Source organism: Manis javanica, chromosome 13, assembly GCF_040802235.1.
Source record: "Manis javanica isolate MJ-LG chromosome 13, MJ_LKY, whole genome shotgun sequence".
Classification (NCBI taxonomy): Eukaryota; Metazoa; Chordata; class Mammalia; order Pholidota; family Manidae; genus Manis; species Manis javanica.
The window spans coordinates 62,003,014-62,030,693 of record NC_133168.1 but is presented as its reverse complement, the minus strand read 5'-3'; the positions used below and the strand labels follow the sequence as shown (position 1 = coordinate 62,030,693).

The 27,680-nt window shown below is 37.2% G+C and overlaps 1 protein-coding gene across 10 annotated transcripts in view; it reads right to left on the bottom strand.

Annotated features, from left to right (window-relative positions):
- UTRN (utrophin) overlaps positions 1-27,680 on the bottom strand; it is a 454,961-nt gene that overhangs the window by 353,584 nt on the left and 73,697 nt on the right. For all 10 annotated transcript variants that reach the window (XM_037022103.2, XM_073219702.1, XM_073219701.1 and 7 more), the window contains one exon: positions 8,620-8,681. In XM_037022103.2, the coding sequence (XP_036877998.2) occupies positions 8,620-8,681 (62 nt within the window). The remainder of the gene's footprint in view (positions 1-8,619; positions 8,682-27,680) is intronic.

The following is a 27,680-nucleotide window of genomic DNA, read 5'->3' as shown; positions in this document are numbered from 1 at the left end:
TGAATGCCTTTTTTTTAATCTGTGAGTTTTATCATAACTAAATTATTCCTAGCTGAAGCTGACCCAAAAAAAGTATAGGCAGAAGAAAAACCCATTGTTTCAAATATTAAAGAACAGGAAAAACTTACATATTTTTGTTACCATTGGCATGTGATTAAAAGTCATACAATTCACACAGATAGAAGACAACTTGGTTTTCCAGCTAATAAAAGTGACAGATGGTCAAAAGTTAGCATTAAAAATTGTGACACTAAATTATGAACATTATGCTAACTGTTCAGAGTTCAACTTCTCACCCATATTGTTCACCTTTATCCTATTTTTTGATTGAGTATTTTTCTGTGGGTTTCGTTCAAATAAATTTTAATGAAATGCCTTTCAAAGAAACCCCAACAGAAAAAGAACAAATGTTGTATTAACCTAAATAATGTACTCCTTGGGCTCAAGTTGAAAATTAGACCTCACACATTTCATTTCATGGTTATCTAGTCAAGCTAATTGATTTGTTCATGAAAAAACATCTGCAATTGCAGATTCTGCACATGTGCGTGGTGAGAAATTGAAATTTCATGTGTTCTGCTTTGAAATAGTAGGTTGCTGATAATCATAAAGACCTTACTTTAGAGGGATTAAGAAATGCGCCAACCAAAGTCATAATTTGGACTCTCTGGGTATATAACTGCTTATCTTGTTATCCGGTACACAAGGAGTGACATTGGATACCTAGTGAACCTCATATTTCTGCAAAGTTAATTCAGAAACCTGTATCCCAGGATATAGGCATACCTTGGACATATTGTGGGTTTGGTCCCAGACCACTGCAATAAAGCAAACCAAATGAATTTTTTGATTTCCCAATGTATATAGTAGTTTACACTACTGTAGTCTATTAAGTGTGCAATAACATTTTGTCTAAAAAACAGTGTACAGGTTGTTCATCTGGTTTTAATGCTGCAAAAACGTGCATTGTCTCATGCCTGTTTGCTTTGGATGCCGTGTGCTGAGCTATAACAATATGTTGCTTCTTGTATCTATATACAGCTGCTTGCTTTAAATTAGGAGATTCTGAAATAGCTTTCCTTGCATATCTAAAATAAAAATATTGCACGTGAAAAAAAAAGAATTAATGAATGCCTGGCTCTTAGCCATTCACTTTAGGAATTCACGGTGGTCAGCACAACTTGTTAAGAACTGAAAAGGATTCCATTAGAAGCTTTCTTAGAAAGAGAGAGAGAAGAACAGGAAAGAGAGAGACTCCAGACCAGATGCTCAGGTAATCACACTAGCGCCACATACCTGCAGAGCCATGATTTTTAGGCAATGTTCACAAAGGAATAAAACCAACAAACTGTACAAACTTTAAAATACTATTAGTCACAACTAAACCAGTCACAACATCACCCAGAGAATCAAACGTCATGCAGCATGTCACAGAACTGTTATCTTGATTTTGGCAGGCAAATGGTGCTGATAAACAGGGACGATAAGTAACCACCTGTGGAGCTTGCACACTGGGCACCCAGAGGCAGGACCACTTGCGTACTCCATGGACAAGTAACCAGGCGAGGTCTGCAGGCTGAATAAGCCCTGACTCCACAGGCACGCCAGCAAGACCCATAAACAATACAGCTCATTCTGTATATGCACAACTGGCAAAGCCATGAAAATGTTTACAGAATGCAGTTCCTCAAAATGCAGCTTCCAGGATAACATGTTAGTTACAGCATTAATAATGATGTAAAGGTAAATAAAATGGCACTTTTATTGCTTAATAAAGGAGAGACAGCCATCCTGCTCCATCTTTCCCCTTAAATGATGTCTCCTTAAAAAACATAACTGGCTCATTGTTGGTCAGGAATTAGATAAATCTGTCTCTAATGCAAGGTAACAGAGACCTCAGTGTTACCTCAGGAGTCGCTCAGAAGATATTCAGGAGACCCTAAGAGGGTGCTTCCGTTTGTCCCTCCAGATTATTGCTCATGATTCGTTCTTCTACTTGACTGTGCATTTGTGTGGATTTCTGTCCAGACTTTCTAGTCTCTCACCAATTGCCTGCATACACCTATTCTGATACTCAATAAATCATTGATTGTGTTTCCCCTGTATTCTATAATGCATGGAGGTCTTTTTGTCACCAGGATGCTTTTATTTCCCCAACAGATGATAAAAACAAAAAGAACAGTGCCAACTCCCAGCACTCCCCACCCAGTCTGGCTCCCCTCGTGGCTGGCAGGTACACTGCCAACTGGAAGAACTGGAGCCAAAAGCTTCCTAGACCAGGTACTACTGGAAAAAAAAAAAATCACTACTAGGTATTCCTGTTAAACACCTAGTGTCTCCTAGAGATTCTTTTCCCCAAAACCACCAACTCTTCAATAATCCTCTCTTCAGAGCTCACTGGCCCACACTGGCTTAGGCTTACCCTTCCCTCCACCAATCAGAGCCCGTCTCCGAAGGTGGAGATGGTGGGGTCACTCAGGCTGAAGGGAAAAGCACAGGTAGAAAGCTCTGCTCACGCCTTCCTAGGTTAAGGGTGAAAAGTCATTTCCTCTTAGCAGATCAATCTCAAAACTGATCATCAATTACAAAGACTCAGCAAGCTATCAAATTCGGTCAAAAATGACAAATATTAATAAGCTGTCAAAATCACGTGTTAAGTACTCAATGTATGCAAAACAAAGCATATTAAACAATACTTAATATTTTTTAAATTTCAACCACAGTAACCAGAAGAAAGCCATTGTTTGCAGGCTGAATAAGCCCTGACTCCACAGGCACACCAGGCAAGTAAAATGTTTGGAACCAAACAAAAAAAAAAAAATTAGGTTGAATGAAAACAAACAACAAAACTTACACAATATAGCCAAAACATCCCTATGTGGAATGCATTTTATTGTCTGCTTTTTTAGATATATTAATGAACAGACATAAACTGAAACTTCTTAAGGGACCCGTTGGTTATAGCGTCTAAAACAATCAGCTGAGTTACTATGCACATATTCATGAAAATAAATCAGTGGTGGACCCAATGTGTAACTCTCAAAGCTCCAATCTCTACTTTACATGCTGTTTGTAGTCACACCAGGATATCTGTACAGTTTCCCCCACAATACTAAAAAGAGAACTGAACTTCTACAGGCTGCTTTTGTTGCCCTCTCCTCTACAAATCTCTCTGCACGTCTTCTCTGACTCTGACTTTTGTGACTGTGAACCTCCAACATGCAAAGAGCAGAGAACAATGGGATGCTTGAAGCCATGGCCCATACTCTCCAAAAGGAAGACATATGAATAGCTCTTCAGATGAGATCTATAAAAAAACACTTCACAGGTTTCCTTTCTAAGTTTTGTCAATTAAAATTTCAAGTTTGAGATTTTGTAGCTTCTTTGAAAACTTGGCTCATCTTGGTCTTCTAAAAGGGAAAAGCAGCCATCTGCCCAAAATAAAGTCCAGCATTTTAAGTGTGTATATTCTCTCCCCTAACTTTTATTTGTTAACCTGCTTTTGAGAATCACTTCACCAAATGAATAAAAGAGCTCCTACAATTTGTACATTTCAACGCTGCCAGATGAGCAGCTCTGCAAGTCAGCCAAAGAAAATGCAGGCTCAAAACAAATTTCCCAACAGTGAAGCCATGAGGCCTTCCTGCCTCCCTTGGGAGGCCAGCCCTCTAGCAAACCAGAGGCTCTTAAAGTTACAGGGAACAAAACACTCAAGCTTTACCTGCCAGACAATGGAACAACGTGGGCTTAATGAGCCAATCCTTCTTTCCATTTCTATTTTAAAATATAAGTAGAGACAAACCAAGAGAACCAAAAGTTAGAGGAGCCTGATAGGGTCTTACTTCAGCACTCCTAAGTAATTATAATCTCCTATAGGGTTTCACAATAATGCCTCAATACTTCTTAGCAATATAAGGCAAGTAATTATGATCAAGTGTGTTTTATAGCAAAAGGAATAAAACCCAACTGACCTGAAAAAAATGTGGCTAATAATTTGCCTGAGGTCATAAATAAATAAGCAGCACATCCAGGAATAAGCGTTTAATTTCCTAACTCTTAGCTCCTTTAGATAATCATTTTCTTCCAAGCTCTTCATAACTTTTCAAAACCCAGCAAACTTAGGTAATTCTACCCTGTACGACTTCTTAGGATACCCAAACTCCAAATTCTACTTCATAATATTTTCACATTAATTACAAAGTTAATGTGCACTTTGTGACATATTAATAAGGATTTGCAGCAAAAAGAATATATATTTACAGAGAATGCTGTCTTGGCTATTCTATTTCCAAATATAGCTTAAAATTAAAAGATGGTTTTAGATCCATATTATTCAATATTCTCAAGTTTTTTACCAAATACCTTATCAAGGAATGAATTGAGCTGATTTTAAATGTTAAAGGTCACTTTTCATCTCTGTGGATTTAGTAAGTGTATCATATTTGAAGAATCCCATCCAGTAAATGAGAGGATCATATATGTATTAAATCCAAATGGTGATTTAACAATCTTTCTAGCACAACTCTGAGAAAACAGGTAAACAGAGAAACCACATAGCTGGATTGGTTTGTTCTTGTGCATAAATGCAGCAAAAGTCCCAATGTACTCAAATCTATGAAATAATACAACTTATGCCATTTTGTACGTAATTCCACACTCTACTCCTCTCTTTCTCCAGTACGACCTCTTTCAGCTGGTTTGTGAATATAAAGTACTAGCTGTTTAAATACCTGTTTCTGTCACTGTCATTCATTAATTTATTAAGCCTATATATGGTCATTGGTTGCTAACTGAATGCCAGAAGTTGTGTCCATAAACAAATAGACAATCCTGTGCCTATGGAGCACACCACTGTCTAGGAGAGGAGAAACCAATATTTTCAGATGCAATTATTTAAATTAGAATTAGGATACATGCTTCAAAGGATAACACTTTAAGAGGATAGAGCATCTACCCTACTCTGGGAGCTCAGAAAAGATGTCCTTGGGAAGTGACATTTAAGCTCAAGAAAAAAGAGGAGTAGGCCACAAAACAGGGAGGAAAGAGCATGTGTCAAAGCCACGGAAGGCTCTCGGTGGTGGTTACAGCAAAAACAGGCAGCAAGAGTGAAGGAAAATGAAATTGACAGTAGACTGGAGGGGTCAACTCTTTCAGCTATAAAAGGAAAGGAATGGATAAGGTGGAGCACGGAAAGGAACCAAGTGGCAGATGGTTACAGTGGTCTACGTGTTCAGGGATAATTTTCCAAAAAAAGGAAAAGTCATGACTCTCACACAAATTTAATATGAACAACTGTAAAATACTTTAACGCACTAATTAGTGAGGGAACCAGTAAGGTGCTAACAACAGTTCAAAGAATTCAAAAAACCACATGCATATGTAATAAAGGAAAACTGAAATAAATTTACAATAGATACACAAAAACAGGTCTATCCAAGGGCCATAATCAATCGCAGTCCAACTACTTTGCATTTTTATGGGGTAAGAATCATTTGCATTATTACCTGTTTTCTACAACTCACAGGGTTGTCCAGGAGCTCAAAGAAAATGGAAGGCAAATAACCCAGCGGCTGAGCTGACAGGACTCCCACTAATCTTTTCTGCCCATTTCAAAGTCTTTCCCAATTTTTCCCACCTCAGACAGTAGTGACTTGGCAAAAGGAGGTGTCAGTAAGTATGGAGAAAAATTGACAATTTTGAATATACGTAAGTACTGGAATCAACAAGATTCAGTGTTTGATTGAGAGCTGATGGTGTGGAGGCCACAAAGGAAATGTCCAGGGAAGGAATTTAAAACAAATTCCAGAATGACAGAAGATGCCATCAGCGATCACGCGGATTTCTCAGCACAGAGAGCCCATTGCTCTGTAGAGGGACCTACAATGCAGGTAAGCAGCAGATTCAATCAATAGTTCTATTTTAAACTCCACTTCACTATACCAAAGGACAAGATAAAAAATAAGTGCAATCAAATTCATTCCCTTCAACAGGATCTTTTTCTTGTGCTATCCTCCGGATTACCTAGTGACACCATGCCCTATACAACGGTTTCCCAGCTCAGCAGGAGTTAAGCTGGGTGAAGAGTCTGTGGAAATCTCCCAGCCCTGAAATGTGTTCTTCCCTTTCCTGATCACCAGCATGGATGCAGTCTGTCTGATGTATGGATTTAAGACAGCCACAGAAAAGGAAAAAAAAAAAAATGTGGATGAAGGTTTGTGCCACTGTCATGAGCCCCTCCATCTCATTATATCCAAATATTCGTAACTTCTTTGATAAGTTTGTTCTAGACTCACCTAAATTTCCTTCTACTTTGATTTCTTACCAGAAGTAATCTGAAAGGAAATGTTTCCAGGACAAGCTCTACCTTTGATACCTTTTCTCCAAATAAAACAAGCTTTTAGATTCTGTGTCATTTTCATGACTAGAACTGTTACTAAAAATTATATCATTACCTGGTGTTTTCATTGTCTTGGCAAAAATTGCAAGCTCCCAGGGGCAAATAATTTACATGGGACTTAAAGTTCTCATTTAATGATATTACAAAATAATGTACAAATGTAAACATCAAGTTCATTGGATAAACTATTCTGGTACTGCTGGACTTTGTGTGATTTGAGGCCTTTTTAAAGATGTCAGTGGCCCACAATAAATACTGAGATACTTATTGACAGAATTCAGGTACATGACCTAAATGATCAATAGACACTGAGAACTGTCCAATGGCAAAAACGTCAAGGGACAGTAACTGCAGTGAGGTCATTTTTAAAGGTCAAAGTGAAGAAGTTGAGCAGCACTGACACAGGTACAGCTTTGGTATTCACACTGGCTCTAGACCTGGAAATGACAGAGAGCTACTAGGCGATACTTCAGCTCGACATTCTATCACACACTGTCAGCATGATGTCTTGTCTGGCCCAAATTCATGGCAATACTGATAAGGTTAAACATTTTCAATTATTCTTTCTCAACTGTCGTCGCTATTCTCCTATTCTGCCCCCTTCCCATGCCCTACTGTACTGTCTACTTCTTCCCATTCTCATCAATAGGGACTAAAGTAAACCACCAAGTTTCAAATATTCCCTAAATGTAGATCTACCTAGACTATAATGCTCTCAAATGGATCTTCAGAATCAGTTCTAACTAATTCTTCCCCAATGACTAAACTAAGCTGCTAAAAATTAGGTCTGCTTAACTTGCTATTTCTAGAAAATGACCAAATTACCCTCAATAATAATAACTATTATTGGATGGATAATTCTGACACATATGAGCACTCATAAGACCACTGGGCTAAAATATCTCTCAGCCAGACTTTTCCAGTTGCTAAAACTACATTCCTCAGAATATGGCCACATGCAGATGGATACTTCAAGAGTTTTGAATAATGTCAAATCCAAAACACAAAGAACAAAACAGAAATGTTACCTGTTCCTCTAAAACAAAACTAAAATTAATTTCTGTGTCTTTTTCACTAAAAAAAATCTGTGTGTGCTTTGGAGTAATCCTATCCATAAAACCACCAATCACACAAGCACTTCTATATTCTTGACCATTCTGTCAAAGTCAGTGTTCACATTCCTTACATTCTCAGAGGCAAGATAAATATCCTTCAAAAAAAACTTGCAAAACCTAAGAAAACATTGCAATCAAACACTCAACAGTAAATATTGGAACATGGAATGATTGTTAAACTTTGCTGCTATTCAGAGTAACCCTAAAACATTCTCATTTTGCCTCAAAGAAATACCAATGTTTGTTTTCCTGATTTTTGCAGTCTTCTCAAATAGAAAATTTCAAAAAATAACTTTAGTTAAAATAGTTTCATACTATTTAAAGGACCATGAGTTGGTATTTCCCTCAAACACCTTTATTTGTCATTTTCTATAATACAGCCTGTAATCCATTAACCAGAAAATTCTCCTCCCACCTTTGACTTAGAAGACAAAATTCCAACTTCCATAACCAATGTATAATTATATTAGAACAAGTCTGAAAACAGCCCAGCCATTTGTCTCTTTAGCTTGCTCCACCCCTAAAAGAACAGTATCGATCAAAACATTGATTATGTTCCAAGTGGCTAGAAATGCTGAGAATGAACATATCTTTGGGGAAAGAAATGAGGAAGTACACAGAAAAAGAACCACAAAGCAAAGAAACATTATTAGCTGCATCGATGGGTATAAAAATCCCTATATGTTCTTGCACAGGGTAGACAGCCTGACTGAATGACAGTAAGTAATTTGAATTTAACCAGGCAAAATGAAATCATTTTTTTCACTAAGTGAACCCAAAATTTCCCCAGTGATATATTAATTTCCTAAATGTGTCCAGGATTCACAGACTCAAAAGTGGCAAATTGTTGGCTTAATATCTAGAGAGTGCCACACAGAAATAAAGAGCTATTTATACATGAATGTGTTTGCACCGTGACCTGATTACACCAGAATGTCCACTTAAGTGAATTTGAGAAAAGAATAAAGGAAGAATAAATGTATCTGCATACTTAGAAAGTTCTGTTAGGTCATATTTTCTGGGAAAACTCACTATACTTCCAACCGAACTCTATTAACCAGACAGAAGCATTTGAATCTTCATGAGGTTTTCGAAAGTCTCTGTTACCTTTGAAAACCGAGCATTTATCCATTTGGTAAAGGTTTTCTTCTGCACATCATTGTGTTCATCTGTGGAAGGGAAAAGGAGAGAGAAGGGAAAATATGAGTTTGTACCTTTAGTAAGGGTGCTAAATAAGATCATCATTATCCTGGAGAGTTTTAAATTGTCTTATTAGTGGAGTTCATGAGGCATAATGATCCACAGCTAAGAAGGAATGTGATGACTGACGAGATTATCATTTACGGAGTCTGCTGACATCTACAGCAGAGGAGGACTCAGCACCTTCCCAAGGGGGCTGGCGCTCTGTCCCTGAGCCCCAACACACCTAGCCAAACACCAAACCCACGCTTGTGGGGTAGAATCAGGGCCTTACTTTCAGATGAGTATATACAATGCTTTCTGTCACAGTTTGTTTCAGTAAAATTTCATCATGATAAAAACATACCCATGTTCAGAACAAAAACCTAAGATGTCCATTAAAAAAAAACTGAGAAACTCACATCTCCTCCTTTTCGTTACAAGTCCTACACACTCCAGAACAAAAACCAATATGAGGTTTATAGGCAATTCCATAGCCTGTTTTCCTGTAGTAAGACTGACATGACAAGTTTTGATGATCTTGACCTATAAAAACGGTCTATGTATTTTTACAAGTAGAAAAATTAGAATAGGTTTTTAAAAAATGACCAATTTTGCATTTGATTACAAATTCAGTTTCCAAGCCACAGCAAAAAAAATTGACCTTAAAAAGTAAATTATCCCAAACTTCTTAAAGAGAGGCAGAATAATCTGGTTAGGTACAAGACTTATGATAGAACAAAAAGACCAAAGGGCTTTAGAAGCAAGGAGGCTGAATCTCAAACCACTTACCATGTGACCCTGGGTAAGCCATCATAATGCCTCCTCACCTCAGGTTTCTCATCTATAAAATGGGAATAATAACCTCCAGCTTGCAAAGCCATTGCGAAGATTAGTGAATAGAAGTGGAAAAATCTGATGAAGAGCTGGCATTGAGGTCTTTGTTGTTCTCTATATAATTATTATATATGTGTGTGTATATATTATTATAATTACTATTATAGCATACATGCAAACAAGACAGATAAATATCCATTTTACCATCTCTTGATACTTCTAATCATACCCTTGTCAACTGCTCCCCGGTTCTCTGTAACAACCAGCAAGAGTCATTGTTGGCTTAAAGCCTACAAAACAATATGCACAATTTCTAAGTGGTTCTGAAAGCCGCCTTACATATACATACATGCAGTTGTCCCACCGCTGTTATTGCCGTCCACAGCACCAGGCTGCCTCCACAATCAAACAGCAAAATAATAATAGCAACTGCAGGGTGCTCTCCCCTCCATGCGTCAGTTTCAAAGAGCTTTCAACACAGACCACCACACTCATCTCTAGTCACCCAGTACCTTATCATGTTTGTGGTATCTTTGGTCCTTTCTCCCTTCCGGAAGGAAAGGTTTGTAATTAAAATGTCATTCCTGAAACAAATACTATAGCAGCAGCTCCAGAAAAAGAGTACACTTCTACAAATCCATAAAGGTAACTGGAGACTGGCTCCCAGACACAAAGGCAGCAATTGGATGAGAAACAAAATTGCTCTCTAAGAAACTTCTTGCTGTTAATTGTGCTGAGAGGTGGCCTTCCCTCCAGAAAGGAAAATGTAGTCAGCATCAGCTGGGATTTCAGACTTTCTACCACTGATCAATGCCACATTAAGCCACTTATTAACCAAGAAGACTTGTTTTCACACTCTGAATGTTCCTGCCTCGACCATCAGACCCAAGAAGGAGATTATGCACAGAATTCAAGATAGTCACACACATCAACATGCACAGAACACTATACCAGCCCCACAAATATGAAAATCTACTATTAAATATCAGTGTTAAGAGCACTTGGAAAATCTATTTGTTCCACTACCTTAGAAAGGGTTTACCTTTGTAAATTTGGCCCTGTTTATTATTCCTTTGCTGTGAACAACACCAAAAAACATACATAGGTCATAAATATAAAATTCTCTTAATTTCATGATATTCATATAACTTAAGAATTTTTGATCATAAAAACAGGAAAATGCTAAGATATAAGTGTTATATTTTATATGTTCTTAACCTCTTTTCTAAGTATTTAACCTTCTTATTTTCAAAAACCTACTAAAATATCTAATACTTTATAAGTTCCTCTCCAGATACAGAGTGGACAAAGAAATATGTTCTTGTCACCTTATTAAATGATAAATACAATTTTTCAACTTTATCACATATAGAATGAAATCAAATCTTAAAAACAGATTATTTTCATACAGAGATGTTTATTTTAAAAATTCTATTATTAGTGTTTGATCTTTGCATCAAATCAAAAGTGTGGATATGAGTGTTAAGTAACCGATAAGAAAATACTGGCTTGTAAAAGATAAACTGTCCAGCATCCAAATGTTTCAGATATACCCAAAATTTATAAACAGTCTTCTGTACTCATTTTCCTAATATAAAGAGGAATAAAAGGGTTCATATTTCAGTTCAGATTTCCCTTTTTTTAGACACACACATACACACACCCCTCTCACTTTTTAGCAGACAGGAAATTCATAAAAGAACAGGAATTAGCCTGTAGTTTTTCAATTGCAAGATTAAAAACATAACAAATTTGGAACACTTATGAGTACAGAACTGCCTTCCACATGGTAATAATTAAGGTAACAGCCTTGGCCCAGGTAACTCTTTCAGGGAGGTGAAAATATGCCTGCAAAGTGTCAGCAGGACAAATAAAAATCTAAGTCAGGCTATTCTGATCGATCATTTGCCCTTGCTAGAAATTTAGCAGAACTTTGAAAGTCTCAAAATCATCCAATTTTCCTTTATCAAGCCAATTAGTCATTTTAATTCCCCAAAATAAAAATGTGCAAGCCAACAACACAAACTTAAATGTACCTAGATTATTTATATATGTATTCAATTACTGAGGATAATTTACACTCCGTATATTCACTCCATTTTCCAAATAAGTGTTTCTTCTAGATTTGGATTTGTAAAAACCTTTTAGTTGCTAAAAGCCTTTCCTGGCTTAGCAAATCTTATCCATTAATGACCTTTCTCCATTAGGGGGACAAACACGGGACTGAATTAGAAGAAGAAAAATGTGTTAAATCCCTTAAGGCTGATTTTCTAAATTCTTCCTCTAAATATTTTGCTCTTCTTAAAATGCTTTTGACATGCTCACACAGATCCAAGGGCCTGTGCCGCTGCCTAGGCTGGAATTTTATTTCTGCTGTGGGTAAGAGAAGTGAACCCAAGACATCATCACGAGTGCCTGATATATCTTCCCAGGAAACTGGTCTGAAGTCTTGTTCACTTCACCAGCTCAAATGCACATCAAAAACTCTTTCAGTAGAACTTAGCAACAAATCTCAATTTAAATCCTGATCTGGAAATGTGGCAGAGAAATTAAGAGTTGTTTCCCCTATGGAAACACCAAGTCTTTGGAACATGTATACCACCATTTAAACTCTACCATTAGAGAGAGAACACTGTCCTCCACGGCATCTTCCAAAGCAACTGAGGAGTGTCCAATCGCCTGGCAATAACCTGAGTTCCATAAAATGCAGCTATTCAGAAAAGACATCCCTAGACTGTAAGCCAAAAAAGAAATGTCACTGGATGATTTAAAACAGAGTACCTTTATCAAAGCCTCTCTTTCACAAAATTTAACACACCCCAGAAAGCCAGTTCCTCATTAGCAAAAGAGATTATTTTGAAAGCAATGAAAGCATTTGAGGCCACACTCCCACTTCTTTTACTGGGTACTGTACATGAATCAAGCCCAAAATAAATCTACTACTGAGGCTTAGTCATGTCATGCTCCTCTCTTGTTTTCTCATAACCAATTTCTTGGCCTCTCAAGAAGGCCAATTCATTTATTCAAACAGTATGTACTAAAATGCCATATGAAAATGTATACATATTATGTAAGAATCTATAAAAAATATTATAAATATGTAGACAAAGAAACAGACACAAGAGACAGACTGCTCTCAAGCAGTGCACTTCAACTTCCTGAGTTTGTTTCGAAATATGACATCCTCAGATGACCTCTAAAAAACCTTAATATTTAAAAGGTGTTTTTCAAAATTGTCAGAACTACCTAAGTGTATGAAAAGTTTAGTGAATTAACACCTCAAATGATATTTTGGTAAGTTTATTCACACATACACCTTGAAGTTATTAAAGCTAAAAACTGCATTTGAAACAGACTTCTTGCTTCACTCACTAAAAAGCAAAATACAAGCTGATGGTCTTTTTGGGAGAAGCAGATGGATGTAGTGAGAAGGAACAGGAAAATCCCACTTTTCAAATTAGAAGGCCAAGATACAGGAACAAAAGTTAAACAAATTGCCCAGCATCACCCACCACACAAGTAACAGTCACAAACAGAACCAGGTCTCACCAACTCCTGAGCCTGTGTTTAATGCACTTTCGAGCAGAAGGTCAGAGAGAATTTCATGGGGAAAAAGGAGGCATTTAAAATATTATCTTGGGCAGATGAAGTCTGGTTCATGCAAAGATGGAAAGAAGGGCATTCTAGAAAGAGTAAGACAGAATGGACAGAAAAATACCCTCTTCATTTCAGGTTCAGACTCAATACCTGACAAAAAAAATAGCACATTTATTTAAAACATAATTCTGTATCTGTAAGAAAATGCAAAAGGCTTTAACATGTAATAATATCAAAACAGTATCATCAGAACAATTGGAAACTGACCCAAACTTCAGAGAGTTTTCATTCCTGAAGACTGTTTACAACCATAATAAAGAAGATGGATATGGAATTAGCAATATGTGCTCAAAAATGTTCTTTTTTCTTAAATCTATGTTTTAAGAAAACTTAGATTCATTGATAATTAACCACTTTAAGCATGTTCTGCTAGGGTTACCCATTCACTCTGCTCACAAACTCATGGCAATTCTGGAGCCTTGGGATTCCAGAAAATCCACAGCCCCACCTGGACTATACTTGGAATTTCTATCGCTTTCAGCATTGGAGGAAAATGTTTGTTTCAGCTGAGAACCAAACTAACCCACCAGAAACTACCCACCTTACTGTCACAGAATCACAGCATGTAACAGCAGGAAGGTATAAATGGTGCCACACCTGATCAAACTCCCATCCTAAGACTAAACATGTCAGAAGCTTATCCTGTGATGTGCAATTAGCGGGGGCCATAAATCACACCAGGGTCTGTGTCTCCTTACGGAGTAGTACTCCTGCTCTCAAATGCCTTTTTTAATGTCTTTATTCAGATACAATTCACATATCATACAATTCACCCATTTAAAGTGTACAGTTCAATGGGGTTTGGTATAATATTGTTATTGTTTTAAGTTGCGGTAAAATACATATAATATGAAAGTTGCCATCTTAACCATATTAAAGTATACAATTCAGTGACATTAATGAAACTATAATGTTACACAACCATCACCACTATCTCCTAAACATTTTCATCCCCCAAACAGAAATTCTGTAACCATTAAGCAGTAATTCTCTCCACCCTGCCTCCACGCACGAGGCCCTGGTAACCTCTAATGTACTTTCTATCTGTATGTATTTGCCTCCTTCAGGTATTTCATATAAGTGGAATCGACAGTATCTGTGCTTTTGTGTCTGGCCCATTTCACTTAGAATAATATTTTCAAAGTTCATCCATGTTGGAGCAGGTATCAGAATTTTATCCCTTTTTATGACTAAATAACAGATCACCTTATGCATATGAATTTATCCATTCATCTGCTGAGGGACACGTGGGCTGTTTCTACCATTTGGCTATTGTGATAATGCTTTAATGAAAACTTGTATACAACTGTCTGTGCCATTTTATACTCCCACCAGCAAGTTACACAGGTTTCAAGTTCTTCACATCCTCACTAATACCTATTTTCCTTTTTTTTAAATCATGATAGCCATCCTCATAAGTGTGAAGTGGTCAAGGTTTGGGTTTGCATTTCTCTAATGACTAATGATGCTGAGTGTGAAGAGTGACTTTTGAAAATACAAAAACTACCAAGCAAAACCCCCCAAACTCGGAAATATCCTGAAGGCTTTCTCAACTAGCCCAAGTTCCACAGCACAGTGCTCCAAAGTAGTTACAGTTCAGAGATGGCTCTTCGGCATTTAAGCCACACAATATTGCAAAATGATTCATCTACTCCCCCAAGAATTATTTTCAGTATTTGACATAACCAGTAATTCCTGACCATCTTCTAATTTTACAGTTTATTTGCCTCTTATCGATTTTCTCCAGAATGAGCTCCTCAAGTTTTTTTAAAAAACACATAGGAATCCAGGAGGAAATGTTCTCCCACTTTCACTTTCTAGAGCTGCTGAACTTAACCTGAAGAATGTCTGTAAGGTTTCTAAGCATCTGACATTGTTTGAAACTTTCTTCTTTGGATATATCTTCGGTAAAAACTCCTAATATCTTATATATCCACTATATTAAATGTGTTGCAAATGTGAAAAGGACAAAGACTCAATTTATGGGGGTGCAAATTGTAAACTGTATATACAAACACTTCACTGTGGACTTTTGTCCTGGGAGTGAAAGAGTTTTATTAAAAGCACTTGAAATGTCATAGAAAAAGGAGAGGTTATTTAGGAAAAGCTGAATGAGTCCTAAAGATGATGAGTCACTGTCATGAAAAGGCAATAGAAAACTTTTTTAAGTGATCGACCAAAATTAGACTTAGAAAATCACTGGGAGATTTCATTCCTCACTCTAGTCCCATTAAATAAAGATCTATTATGTTCTACAAACTATCGATAGAAATCTCAAGAAAGAATAAATGTTTCACAAACATATATCTCTAGATAGATGGAAATCTATGCATATGAGTTTTCGTGAGGATGGGGGGAAAAATTTTTTTAATGTAAAAAAATTCCAGTCATCTGACTTCAGATTTTGTCATGACAAGTTCTACTTTGCAAAATAAGAGCAAAAACATGCCCTTTCAAGACTGCTAAACATTTACATCATATTTTTCTATTTTTTAATTACTTCATTGTTTTCCCCATATTTTAAGGAATCTAAGAGATTCCCTCAGATTCCTCACATATATCCATATGATAAAATAAAAACATTCAAGAAAAAGTAACTCTCAAACAAGAAAAAAATCTTGAAGAAAAATATCTGAAGAGAAAGAAAAAGTACTTTCAGTATCCAAATTTTTCCCTGCACCCCCTGTAGGAATGCTATTATTTTCTATAGAACTGATGTAGAAAACCTTTAACTGCATACCATGTGTCTTCTATAATCATGACTCTGACTCACAGTCAGATAAAAACATATATATATATATATATATATACATAAAAGCATCAAGCAATGAATTATCAGTGAATGAACACTGTACACGCCAATGATGACATTCTAAAGCCAACAAATCCAGTGAATTAAAAGGTGTTGCAATATGGTTTGGCTTCCCTCCTTAGAACTTCAATTTAGTTCTCTGTGTGTCAAGAGCCATATAAACACGTTGAGACAGACAAAAGACCCAGACAACGATCCATGCAAGCTCTGGGTTGCCTTTCCATTCAGCTAAGCAGGAGAGTCCCCAGATGGTGACAAAGAGCAGGGTGACCTCCAGGAACTCCAGAATCAAAGAAAAACTATCTCTAGGTCATCAAGATTAGACACTGGCACAAGCCTAGACAACCTCAGAGGCCAGAATGAGCAAACCCAAAAACCCAGCTGCCAGCCTTCTTGACTCCACTCCCTCATTTGGACAATCACTGGGGCTGGGACTTCTCTCAAGTTTCTCTCTTTCGTTTTTATCACCCACGGCCTTCTTCTGCCACCTCACTTTCTTTAACATCTAATCCCCTCCTCCATCCTATCTCCCTTAATATTCTTCTCCAGCACCCCTTTCTGGTCCTTCCTTGGCTTAGGCCCCCAATTTGTAATTCTCAGCTATAGAGGCTGCCTGACTGCTTGGGTCCTGGTTGACCTGAAGCAACCATTTGATTCTGCCTCTTTTTACCATTTCTCTTCCGGAGTATCTTTTGCATCATTTATTTCCCTTCTTAAAACTTCCCAGATGATGGCTACAATATACTTCAAAAGACTTCAACATAGAAAGTGTGATGTTATATTTGTGCTAGTTTAAGTCAGAGGCTTGAATCATTGTTCGTTCATGAACCCTAAAAGAATTCCCATGCACATTTTTAAATTGACAACTACTATTTATGGTAAATTAATTAGCTAAAAAGATGTCATTTCTGGCATAACATTAAGGACCTGCAAATTTAGCTCCTTCAATTAATTGAAAATGTCTCCATTACCTAATTGGCATAACTAGTCCTCATTGTTGTCAAGCTTTTCAGCTAGATCGACTTACTTCCTGACAAGAGAATTCTGACTTTGGTTTTCTATTTAAAAACCATGTTCATACATGTCCCCAAGGCCACAGCTCACATCAGAATCTTCACTCTGGGAAGGATGGCTGGATGGATGCATGGATGCATGGCAGCCTCAAAGCCTTGCCACGGATGCAGTACGGCACTAACCACTTTAATAATTCCAAAGGCCTGTTCATTACTTTGCATTCTCCTATTGCCCCCTTGTGTGGTGCCTCACAATACTGTAGCACAGTAAGATTTAGGGAGCATGAGAGGTGAGTCTTCCTTCTGTAAAGTGAAGGAGGGGAATCAAGAAAGGAAGGATAGGAAGGAGAAGGCAAATTGTTTAACCACCGGGAAAGCTCATCACAGGGGAACACACATACGCCAGCATGGAAAATGCTCTAGGGCCTCTCACTCCCAGCCCAGGATAACACTCCAGGGAAGGGAAGCTGTAATTCAGTTAGGAAGGCTAAATGCCAAAGGTGGCCACTACGGAAGTACTGGTTATCTTTGTTGCCATTAACACCAGACTTTGCTGGTTAATTTAATAAATGTGAGAAATGTGCTTTACTGCAGCTTCATAATTGGCGTAATCAGAAGGTTAGAATCACTCTCCCACTGGGGAATTTAGTGTTATCCAATGAATGTGGATTGGCCAAAATGTTTTATAGACATATCCCATTGATTAAATCATAGACCACTGATTAAACAGAATAAAAAGCTGGCGAGTCTAGGAGGCTAGATCTGTTAAGGCTCTGTGTTCAGTCACCGGCTGGGAGGACTCTAGGTACCTGACGCTAACCCTAAATCTAATTAAACTGTCTCTCTAAAACAGCATTGTCTCATAGGAAAATAAGGCAAGCCATATACATGATTTTAAATTTTCTACTAGCCATATTTTTTAAAAGTGGCAAGATTAATTTTAGTAAAATGTTGTCATTCAACATATATTGAATGTTTTTTAAATTACCAACATTTTACATTCTTTCTTTCTTACTGAATTTTTGAAATCTGGTGTATATTGCCCATTTGCAACACATTTCAGTGTTGACTAATCAGAGTTGAGGTGCTCAGCAGCCATCACACTGCATTGCCCAGTCCTGCCAATACTGCTGCATTTACTCCAACTAAAGCCTTCATGTCCTTCGAAAGGACAGGAAGATGTAGCTTCCCAAGGTTACAAAGTAGACCATTTGAAGTGTTTTTGAGCCTGCTGGCTAATAATGACTGTTTCATGAAGGCCAATGTAGATGGCAGGTTTATTCTGAAGCCTGCCTTCAGTACGACCTTCAGAGTGGGACAGTGGACATCTCTCACACCCTACTTTTAAGCATTGGGAGCCAACACTACTGAGCAAAAATAAAGCAAAAATTAATGGTTGTGCATCACCAAATTGGCTTAGGTCATTTTGTAAGATTTCTTGTCCAATAAATATACGTAATAAGAATGGAAATATTTCCAACTCTTAGTTATATTTATCACTTACAGTCTTATATTTCCTACTTTTTTAATGAAATTTATTTGTTCATCTATTTTGTGGAAAACTCTGTGTAAAGAAACAGAGAGTGACGTTTACTGAAAACCATATCATATTTTACTGAGCTGGTCCCTGCTATGCTAGTCCCAAGAAAGATCCAGCTGCTGTTTTCAAGAAGCTATTGTGGAGGGCTGATGGGATGTAAGACAAGTAAATCCATACTGGGCGGACAATTACAACAATATATTAGGTACCGATACATTCATAAATTCAGAGAAAAAGTATTTCTTCTTAATGGGTGACCAGGGAGTCGGAGAAGGATTCAAGGAATAAGTGGCATCTTAATTAGGCCTTGAACTGATAAGTTTCAGATACGTAAGAACAGTTATAAAGGGCATTGGTGGAAGAGAGAACAGCTCTTAGGTGCAAAGTCCTAAAGGCCTGAAAGAATAGACAAGGGTTTAAACAAGCAAGCAATGTGAGTCTTTGACCTTTTCTGAGCAAAGGGGCAACATGATCAGAAGTGTGCTCTGGTGAGCTTAATATGAAACATGGATTCACAAGGAAGAAAGGAAGCCAGTTTGAGGCCTATAGTCTCCCACGATAGACAACTGAAAGCCAGAAGTAGTAGAATAGCAATGAGATTAGGAAGAAATATGTGAATGCAAGAGGTATTGAATTGTGTAGGTAAAATTGCCAGGACTTGACTACTGAATTACAGTAAAGACAATGAAGAGGTAGAGAAGTCAAGAAAATTCCCAGGATTTCAGGTAACATGAAGGAAGATAGTGCCTCTACATTAAAAAAAAAAAAAAAAGGCACAGGAAGAGAAATTGCTTAGGGAAGAAAGGAAGTTCTTTGCAGCTGATAAATTAGAGATTAGCAGCACAGTCAGGTGAAGATACCACTCGAGCCTGAGAAATGCAAGACTAGACAGGAAAGGGTCTTCACATGGATGAAACTATCCCAAAACCTCAGGTTTTCAGAAGAAAGGCATATTCAACAGACTTAAAGCCAGCTACCAGAGTTGCTGGGAAAAATGAGGCCTGAAGATAGATAGATGAATTTGAGCACAAGAACCAGCTATTATCCACTGTTGCAAGGGACACAGAAGCTGGCTTTGGGCTGGCAGACATGTAAATTATTACAAGTTTCCAGGAGCAATATAACAATACCTATACCAAAATATTTTAGAATTATATAACCACTGACCCAGATATTCTGGGAATTTATCTGAAGGAAATAATTAGGCACACAAATATTTAGATATATTTAAAAGGATGTTCTTCAAAATACTCTTCATAATTGTAAAAAAACCATCTATGGGGATTGCTTAAAAGTATATTTTCATGCATAAATGCAAACCATTAAAAATGATACCACGGAAGAATACATAAAGACAGGGAAGGATTTTCACAATACATTAAGGAACTGAAGAGTAAGTCATTAAAGAGTACATACAGTGTTTCATTTATACATTGTCCACATTATACAATGCACTTATGACTAGAAAGACAAGAGCCAAATATCAGTACTGTTTATTTCTAAGATCCTCAGAGAGTCTTATATTCTATATGTATTAGATATGTTTTCTAATTTCTAGAATAAATACACAATATTTTTATGACACTTTCTTTCTTTGAAACACCCATTCAGCAGAAGATGTATTTTTCCTCCACTTTCATGAAAACAAGTGGGAAGGGAAGAGAACTAGGCAGCTACAAAACTAAACTGGGCTGAGAGAAGGTTTGTCTGTCTGTCCGTCTGTCTGCCCATCTGTCTGCTTTGGTGGGGGATGGTGAGAATAAGGAACTCCATGCGGACAGGAAGGACCCAGGACAGAGGAAGAGACTTTAGATGCCAACACCTAACATGTAAGATGGGCTCCCTTATAGAGCCAAACCCCAGAAGATGGTATCAAAAGCCAACCTCTGAAACTAGATGCAGTTAAGATCACGTATTTCTAAACATGAAACTATCAGGTTAAATTGCTTTTACTTGTATCTGTCTTTCCAGTGAGTTTTTCACTTCAGTCTGGAGACAATTAGCCAGATGTAAAACAAACAAACTAACAAACAAAACTGCTTATGCAGGTCCATCCCTTCCCATCTTCTAGTCTATTCACTTTGGAAACAATGTGAGACAGGATGTTACATCATTTAAAATACACCTATTCCAAGAAATTCAAGTATTACAAGGTAAAATGCTCAGGGTACTGATCAGTTATTAAGATGGAAAGACAAAAATAGAAGATTAATGCAAACCCAAATGTTGCTGACTGGTCACACCCAGCCACCCAGACTTTCTCAAAGACCTAACACTTGAACTCACTTTCAGGAAAGAACATACACCTAGGGGGAAAAGGAGGAGGAGCTGTCCTTTATTCATATACATCAATGAAATGCAACACACTTCAAATACAATTTTTTTAATTTAAAAAAAAGGTATTTCAGCAGTAATTTTTTGAAATTTTTTCTCTATTTCAGAGTGTTTTCATGCTATGGCAACTAAAAACCAAGATGTAAGAGAATTTTTAAAAGAGGACGAGTACCAATCATAATACCCCTCAATCCCCTTTTCCCTCCCTCCCCACCCGTCCCCTTCCACCCCTCCCCTTTGGTAACTGGGTATGGGGGGGACTTGATAATATGGGTGGATGTAGTAACCACAATGGTTTTCATGTGAAACCTTCAGAAGAGTGTGTATCAGCTACGCTAATAAAAATAAAAGTCAAAAAATTTAAAAAAGAGGACAAGTCATTTTAAAGGTTAAATTTTCAAAATTGCCAGTCCATTAAAATGCAACCTTTTGTTCAAGATAAATATTTATAATAAGCAGGAAGAACATGCCATAAAGGAACACTATGTTTCCCCTGAAAAACTCAGTGAAGAGTTCTTCCCACGGACCTCACAGTTAAGAAATCAGCCTGTGAAGCACTTCACTCTCTGCTTAGAAGTTATAAATTGAAAGTGAATGAGCAAAAAAAATTGAAATACATAGTCTCACATATTGAAAAGTACAAACTCCCTCATTTTCAATTTATGTAAAAAGTTCACATGAGCTATTAACATTTGTTTTTATTCAGATAGGGTTGGGCAAAGGACATAAAAAAGATAAAATCCATAGGGCAAACAAAAATGCAGAACACCTCACATTCAAGCCACTGCCCCGACATATTAATGTTATCCTCTGTAATCACTTATTCTCTGAGTCACTGTGAAAAATTAGGATCCTGACTCAAATCAGCACTCTTTATTTAATAGTCTACTGTGGATCTGACATTTATTTACCTGTTTTGAAAATTTGTAAATTCAGCCTATACCACCTCTGGGTATTGCAAACTTGGTAATTATCTTCTGTGTAAAAGAGCTCTTTCTTTTCTTTGTCCAAAATGTACCTATTTTAATGCCTGGTACCATCAAAATGTATCATCAAAAGGCCTGGATTAATTTGACTTGGTTGAAGATTGATTTAATTAATATAGCTGAAGATTGGAGGAACAAGTTCATGTTTGCTCTTCTGAAATAAGTTGTTTTATAAGCCAATGATTTTATCTTCTCTCCACCTTTCATCATTTTAGACTGAAGAGTCCTAATCATGTTAGTCAGTTTTATAAAAACACCAAATGCATTTGTTCCAGGACTTTGATTTCCTGCATAGATTTTTCCCACTGTTAAATCATTTCTTAAGTAAGAGACAAGAATCTCAGAGAGCAATCCTTGTGCACAGTCAACCTAGCTTTGCAAAGGTAGGATAATGTTCTCTTTTCTTTCATGTTTCCTTCCTAATTACACCCTAAAAACTAGGGGTCCTTTTATAGTGCAGCAACTCAAGGGCCACTGTCTTCTGAGAACATTACAACTACCCTCTCCCTTCCATGGTCCTAGACTATATAAAATATAATCATGATGAAGATTTGTCTTGAAGTGAGTAAGACAGTGAATCAAACAAAAATATTTGGACAGATAATCTTTCTTCAAAGCTTTAGCACTTCCCTCAGGACAAGGGTAAGCTGAGTCTGAGTTAAAAAGCACATGCAATTTCAGAGAAGACAAGTAGTGACTCTCTGACATTTTACTACACTGATGGACAGTGACTGCAATGGGGTATTGGGGGGACTCGATAATATGGGTGAATGTAGCAACCACATTGTTTTTCTTGTGAAACCTTCATAAAAGCGTATATCAGTAATACCTTAATAATAAAAAATATAAGCACGAGCAATTTTATTCCCAAAAGAATTGAGAGCAGGATCTCAAAGAACCATCTGCTCATCCATACTCTTAAGAGCATTATTCACAAAAGCTAAAAGGTGGCAGTAACCCCAGTGGGTAATGATGAATGAATGGATAAACAAAATGTGATCTATACAAATAATGGAATATTATTTAATCTTTCAAAAGGAAGAAAATTCTGACACATGCTACAACACGGATGAACCTTGAGTACATTTTGTTAAGTGAAATAAGCCAGTCACAAAAAGAGAAATACTGTTTGATTCCATTCATATGAGGTACCCACAGCAGTTAAATTTACAGCAACAGAAAGTAGAATAGTGGTTGCCAATGGCTGGGAGAAAGGGGAGTTGGGAGTTATCATTTAACAGATACTGAGTTTCTGTTTTGCAAGATGAAATAAGTTATGGAGATGGATGACAGTGATGTCTGCACAATAATGTAGACGTGCTTAATGACACTGAACTGTTCATTTAACTAAAAATAGTTAAGATGATAATTTTATGATACGTTTATTTCATCACAAAAATAAAATTGGTAAGAAAAAGCATATGCAATAAATGCTTTTCACTGTGTTTATTTCAAGTTGATTTTCAAAGAAGAGATATTTAGTATGTCCTCCTTGAACCCTCTCATATCACTTGCCCTAGGAGAATCCAACTGCCATGTTATGAAGACTCTCAAGCAGCCCTGTGCAGAGGTCCACATGGCAAGAAACTACAGCCTCGTATGGTAAAATCTGAGGGCAACAAGAACAGAGGCCTTCTGCCCAAAGCCATGTGCATACTCGGTCTTTGAATCTGATACCCCAGCCTCAGTCAGGACCTGGGCAACCCTGACCAACACCTTGACTGCAACCTCACGAGAGACCCTGGGCCAGTATCCCCAAGCAAAGTCACTCCCTAATTCCAGACCCAGGAAACTGCATGAAGTAACAAACGCTTGTTGTTTTAAGCTGCTGAATGTTGGGATAATTTGTTATACAGCAAGAGATTACTAATATAGATTTGCTGCTAAGTTCCAGAGTAAATTGTTATGTAACAGGAGATAAATAACACAGCACATATCCAATCACTTCCCTGACATCTCCACTAAGATATCTCACAGACTCATCTCAAAGTTAACATATCCCAAACTGAACGGATGGTCTTTTTTCAAATCAATTCTGCCTCCAGTCTTTAACTCTGCACCCAGCACCTTCATTCATTCACTGTTCACACGAGGACCCTGAAACCAACACTTAGCATTCCACAGTCTGTCTAATACCACAATCTATCTCCAAATTGTATTGGTTCTAATTCATCCACAACTCCATCTCCCAGTCGTCCCCCAGTCTGAGCTACTGTCATCTTTTGTTTGGAATCCACCAACCTTAAAGGCTCCTAATTTCTGTTCTTGTTCCTATCTAATCTACTTTCTAAATGGTAGCCAGCTTGACAATGAACTTTGAAACAATTAAATTAACATGGTTAACAAAGCTCTGAATCACCTGGCCCCATTACCTTGTAATGCTCTCCTCTCCTCTCAATGTCTGTGGCCAAACTGGCCTTCACGTTACTCAGATGCACCAGCCCTTGCCCTCCCCAGGATATTTGCACTTGCTGCTATGTCTGTCAACAGTACTCTTCACCCTGTTCTCAGCCTGCTTAATTCCTATGGCTATTTCACAGCTAATTCAAACATCTTTTCTTTGGAGCAGACTTCTAATGTTCCCCAGTATCTCAAAGCATACTGTTTTCTTTTCTTTTGTACCCTAATACTTATCTCAATTTGATTACATACTGATTTGCACACATCCACAAGGGCAAGAAATGTCTACTTTGCCCACCATAGTATATGCAGCAAGCAGTACAGGTTGTCAATAAAAAAATTATTAAATGAATTTATTTAATGTACTCATTAAATCTAAACAAACTGTGTACTGACTGTAATTCAATCTAGACCTCTAACTTGTCCACTTTAATAAAAAGAACACAATTTCTATTGTATCTTTGGCCTTTCATCCTTCTGCAAAATTTTAAAGCTGTGATCACCAAGATGACCCACAAATTTTCTTCCTCATTTCCTCTTTTTCACATGTTTAAATACCCTTTATTACTGGCAAAGAAGGAACATTGACTTCTAGAAACATTAAAAAGAAGGAAAGCTGGCATAAAAATAGTCCCTAAGGCAGACAAGAAAAGCAATTCTAAAGCTCATTAGAAAACAAAATTGACCCCTGATTCATCTAAATAGGAACATTTTATCCTAGTATTTAGAGTTGTCATGCATAATCATTCCCCTTTCCAAAAAGGGGTTGATTTATAAAGGCAGGAGGATCATGACTCTGCACAAGATTATTTTTTGACGGAGAAATCCGAGGCCCGCAGATGAGAGAACCAAGAAATACTAATAAGGGCAAACTGAAGCACTGTGTAGAGGAGCAAATGCCGAGTCGCTCACTTCCAGTAAATATTACAGGGACTTGCAACCGGAGATGGCCTGGGTCTGCGAGCCAACTGTGCGGGTTATGAGGCAAAGCCACACACAGGGAGCAGCCCCACAGTAGTGCTGGCAGTAACTAACCAGAAAAGAAACTGCACGGCACTCACAATGGCAAGAAATACAAACCACGCATCAGCCTTTCATACACAGACAGCGCCAAGACTAAATTCGAAGATCATACAGGTTTATGAATAAACAATAATTGTGCCAAACTTTGATAAGTGGCACATATTTTAACTCAATAGATTTATGTGAATACATAGGACAGAATATGGTAAACTCAATTATACCTATAAGCACATGTATAATATATTAAATAATTGCACACAGAAAAATGTTAGTTTTATTCATCATGGTCATTCGACTCACTGTGACAAAGTTTTTCTTATCTTTGGCTCACAATACAACTGTCATTACTATTAACTATGACATTCACTTTATAAGTCATGTAATAAAACTAGACCATTTTTACTGTGATAAATTTCACAGTTCAGTAAAAGTGAAACTTTAATAAAAGAATTTAACTATAGATACCTATGGCCACTGTATACATAATTCTTAAATGTATACATTACCAAAACTCAGTAATTAAACTATTTTTCTCAACAATAAGAAAATAAAAGATACAAATGTTTAGAATATAGTAATTATTTTAGAAAAAATTCAAATCAGAATGACATGAGGTATCAAAACAACCATAAAATTTATTCACATACGAATAAGATTTCAGTATTAATATTCAGTTAAACACACAATTTATAAAAAGACTGCTACCCTTGTGGGAAAAAAAAGGCATGCCTTAAAACTGCCATGCAGAAGGTGGCAATTGTCAGGGACCAGCCTATGTGCTAGAACAGAAGAAAGGTGCCCCCGGCAGCACCCACACAAAAGCTAGGAAATGAGGATACCAATCTTTAGAGCCATCCAGGGGACACACTCAAACCAGCAAGCAAGACCGAAGCATCCCAGCAGCAGGGTGAACAAGTGGGTCCCTCGCTAGGGAAGAGAAAGTGTAACAGCTTTATCAAAGGTTGACGTGAAGCAGCAAATCAGTAGCGAGGCAAAGCAAACAGGGGGTAGAGATACCTAACAGTCAAAGCCAAGTCAGCAAGGTTACACATCCAAGCAGAGCATGGGGGGAAAACGAAAGTCACCAAGATACCCGCCTACGAGGAAACTGAAATGATCTTGTGCTGATATTGATAATAATGAAATTAGAATACCCTTTAAAAAGTTTAAGGGAGTGAATGCAGAAATGAGAGTTACAGCTCAGATCAGTTTTTGATCCTTCCATAGGCAGATCATGAGCATTTCCCTGAACATAATCAAATATTCTAACATGTTATTAACTGTAATTTTTTAAAGTCTATCCATGTGCATAAATACCATTTAGTCCTTATAGCCATGAAATGCCCCCAAGTCTCATCTAATAACAGTTCTAAAGGGATCAACATATTTAGCAAACACAGACTAAAGAAACGTGTCGCTTTTTACCATGTATTTTATATAAAATGTTTCAAAAAACATCCAAATGTGGTCAATACATTGTACAACTCTATGTCTCATACTATGTAGCTACTGCCCAAAAGAAGAAAAAACTCCTTGTTTAACTGTGGGGTAAAACATTGAAAGGAAATTTCATCAAGATTGAGGAATTCCTCTAGATTTTCCTACTCTTGGCTTCTTTGCTTTCTCTCCATCACAGGAGTTGAGTTTCTCCAGTCAAATAAATCAAATGAAAGACAGTAAAGAGAAAAAAATCTATAAATGCCATATGACCTGCCAGAAAGTACTTTATTTTATACTAAGAAGATGCAGTGCAAGCAAATGGGGAAAATACATACACCCACAATAACTCAAAGGCTTTCCATCACAAATCTGTTTAAAGGCAGACCCTTAAAAAGAATTGCAAGCACTAAGTTGCTAGTATTTGTGTAATTTGAAGAAAAGAACTAGAAATTATATAAGCACATTAAAGCAATTATCTTTTTATAATAATGATGATAATGATAGTAAGAGCAGAAGCTAATATATGCAGAGTTCTGTCATGTCAAGACATGATATGAGTCCTCATGCATTATCTTACTTTTTGTCGATTGAGATATTTCATGTGCTGTAACATTCATCCATTTAAAGTGTACAGTTCAGTGCTTTTTAGTATAACTGCAAAGTTGTGCAATGATCACCACTAATTCCAAAACATTTTCATTACCACAAAAACCCAGTACGCATTAGTACTCACATCCCAACCGTTCCCCTTTCTCCAGTCCTTATCTACTTCCTATGGGTTTTCCTATTCTAGACATTTCACATAAATAGATTGTGTGCTATGTGGCCTTTTGTGCCAGGCTTCTTTCACTCAACATTATGCCTTCAAGGCTCAAATAGGCTGTAGCTTGTATCAATACTGCATTTCTTTTTATCACTGAATAATTCATTGTATAGAAAGACCACAT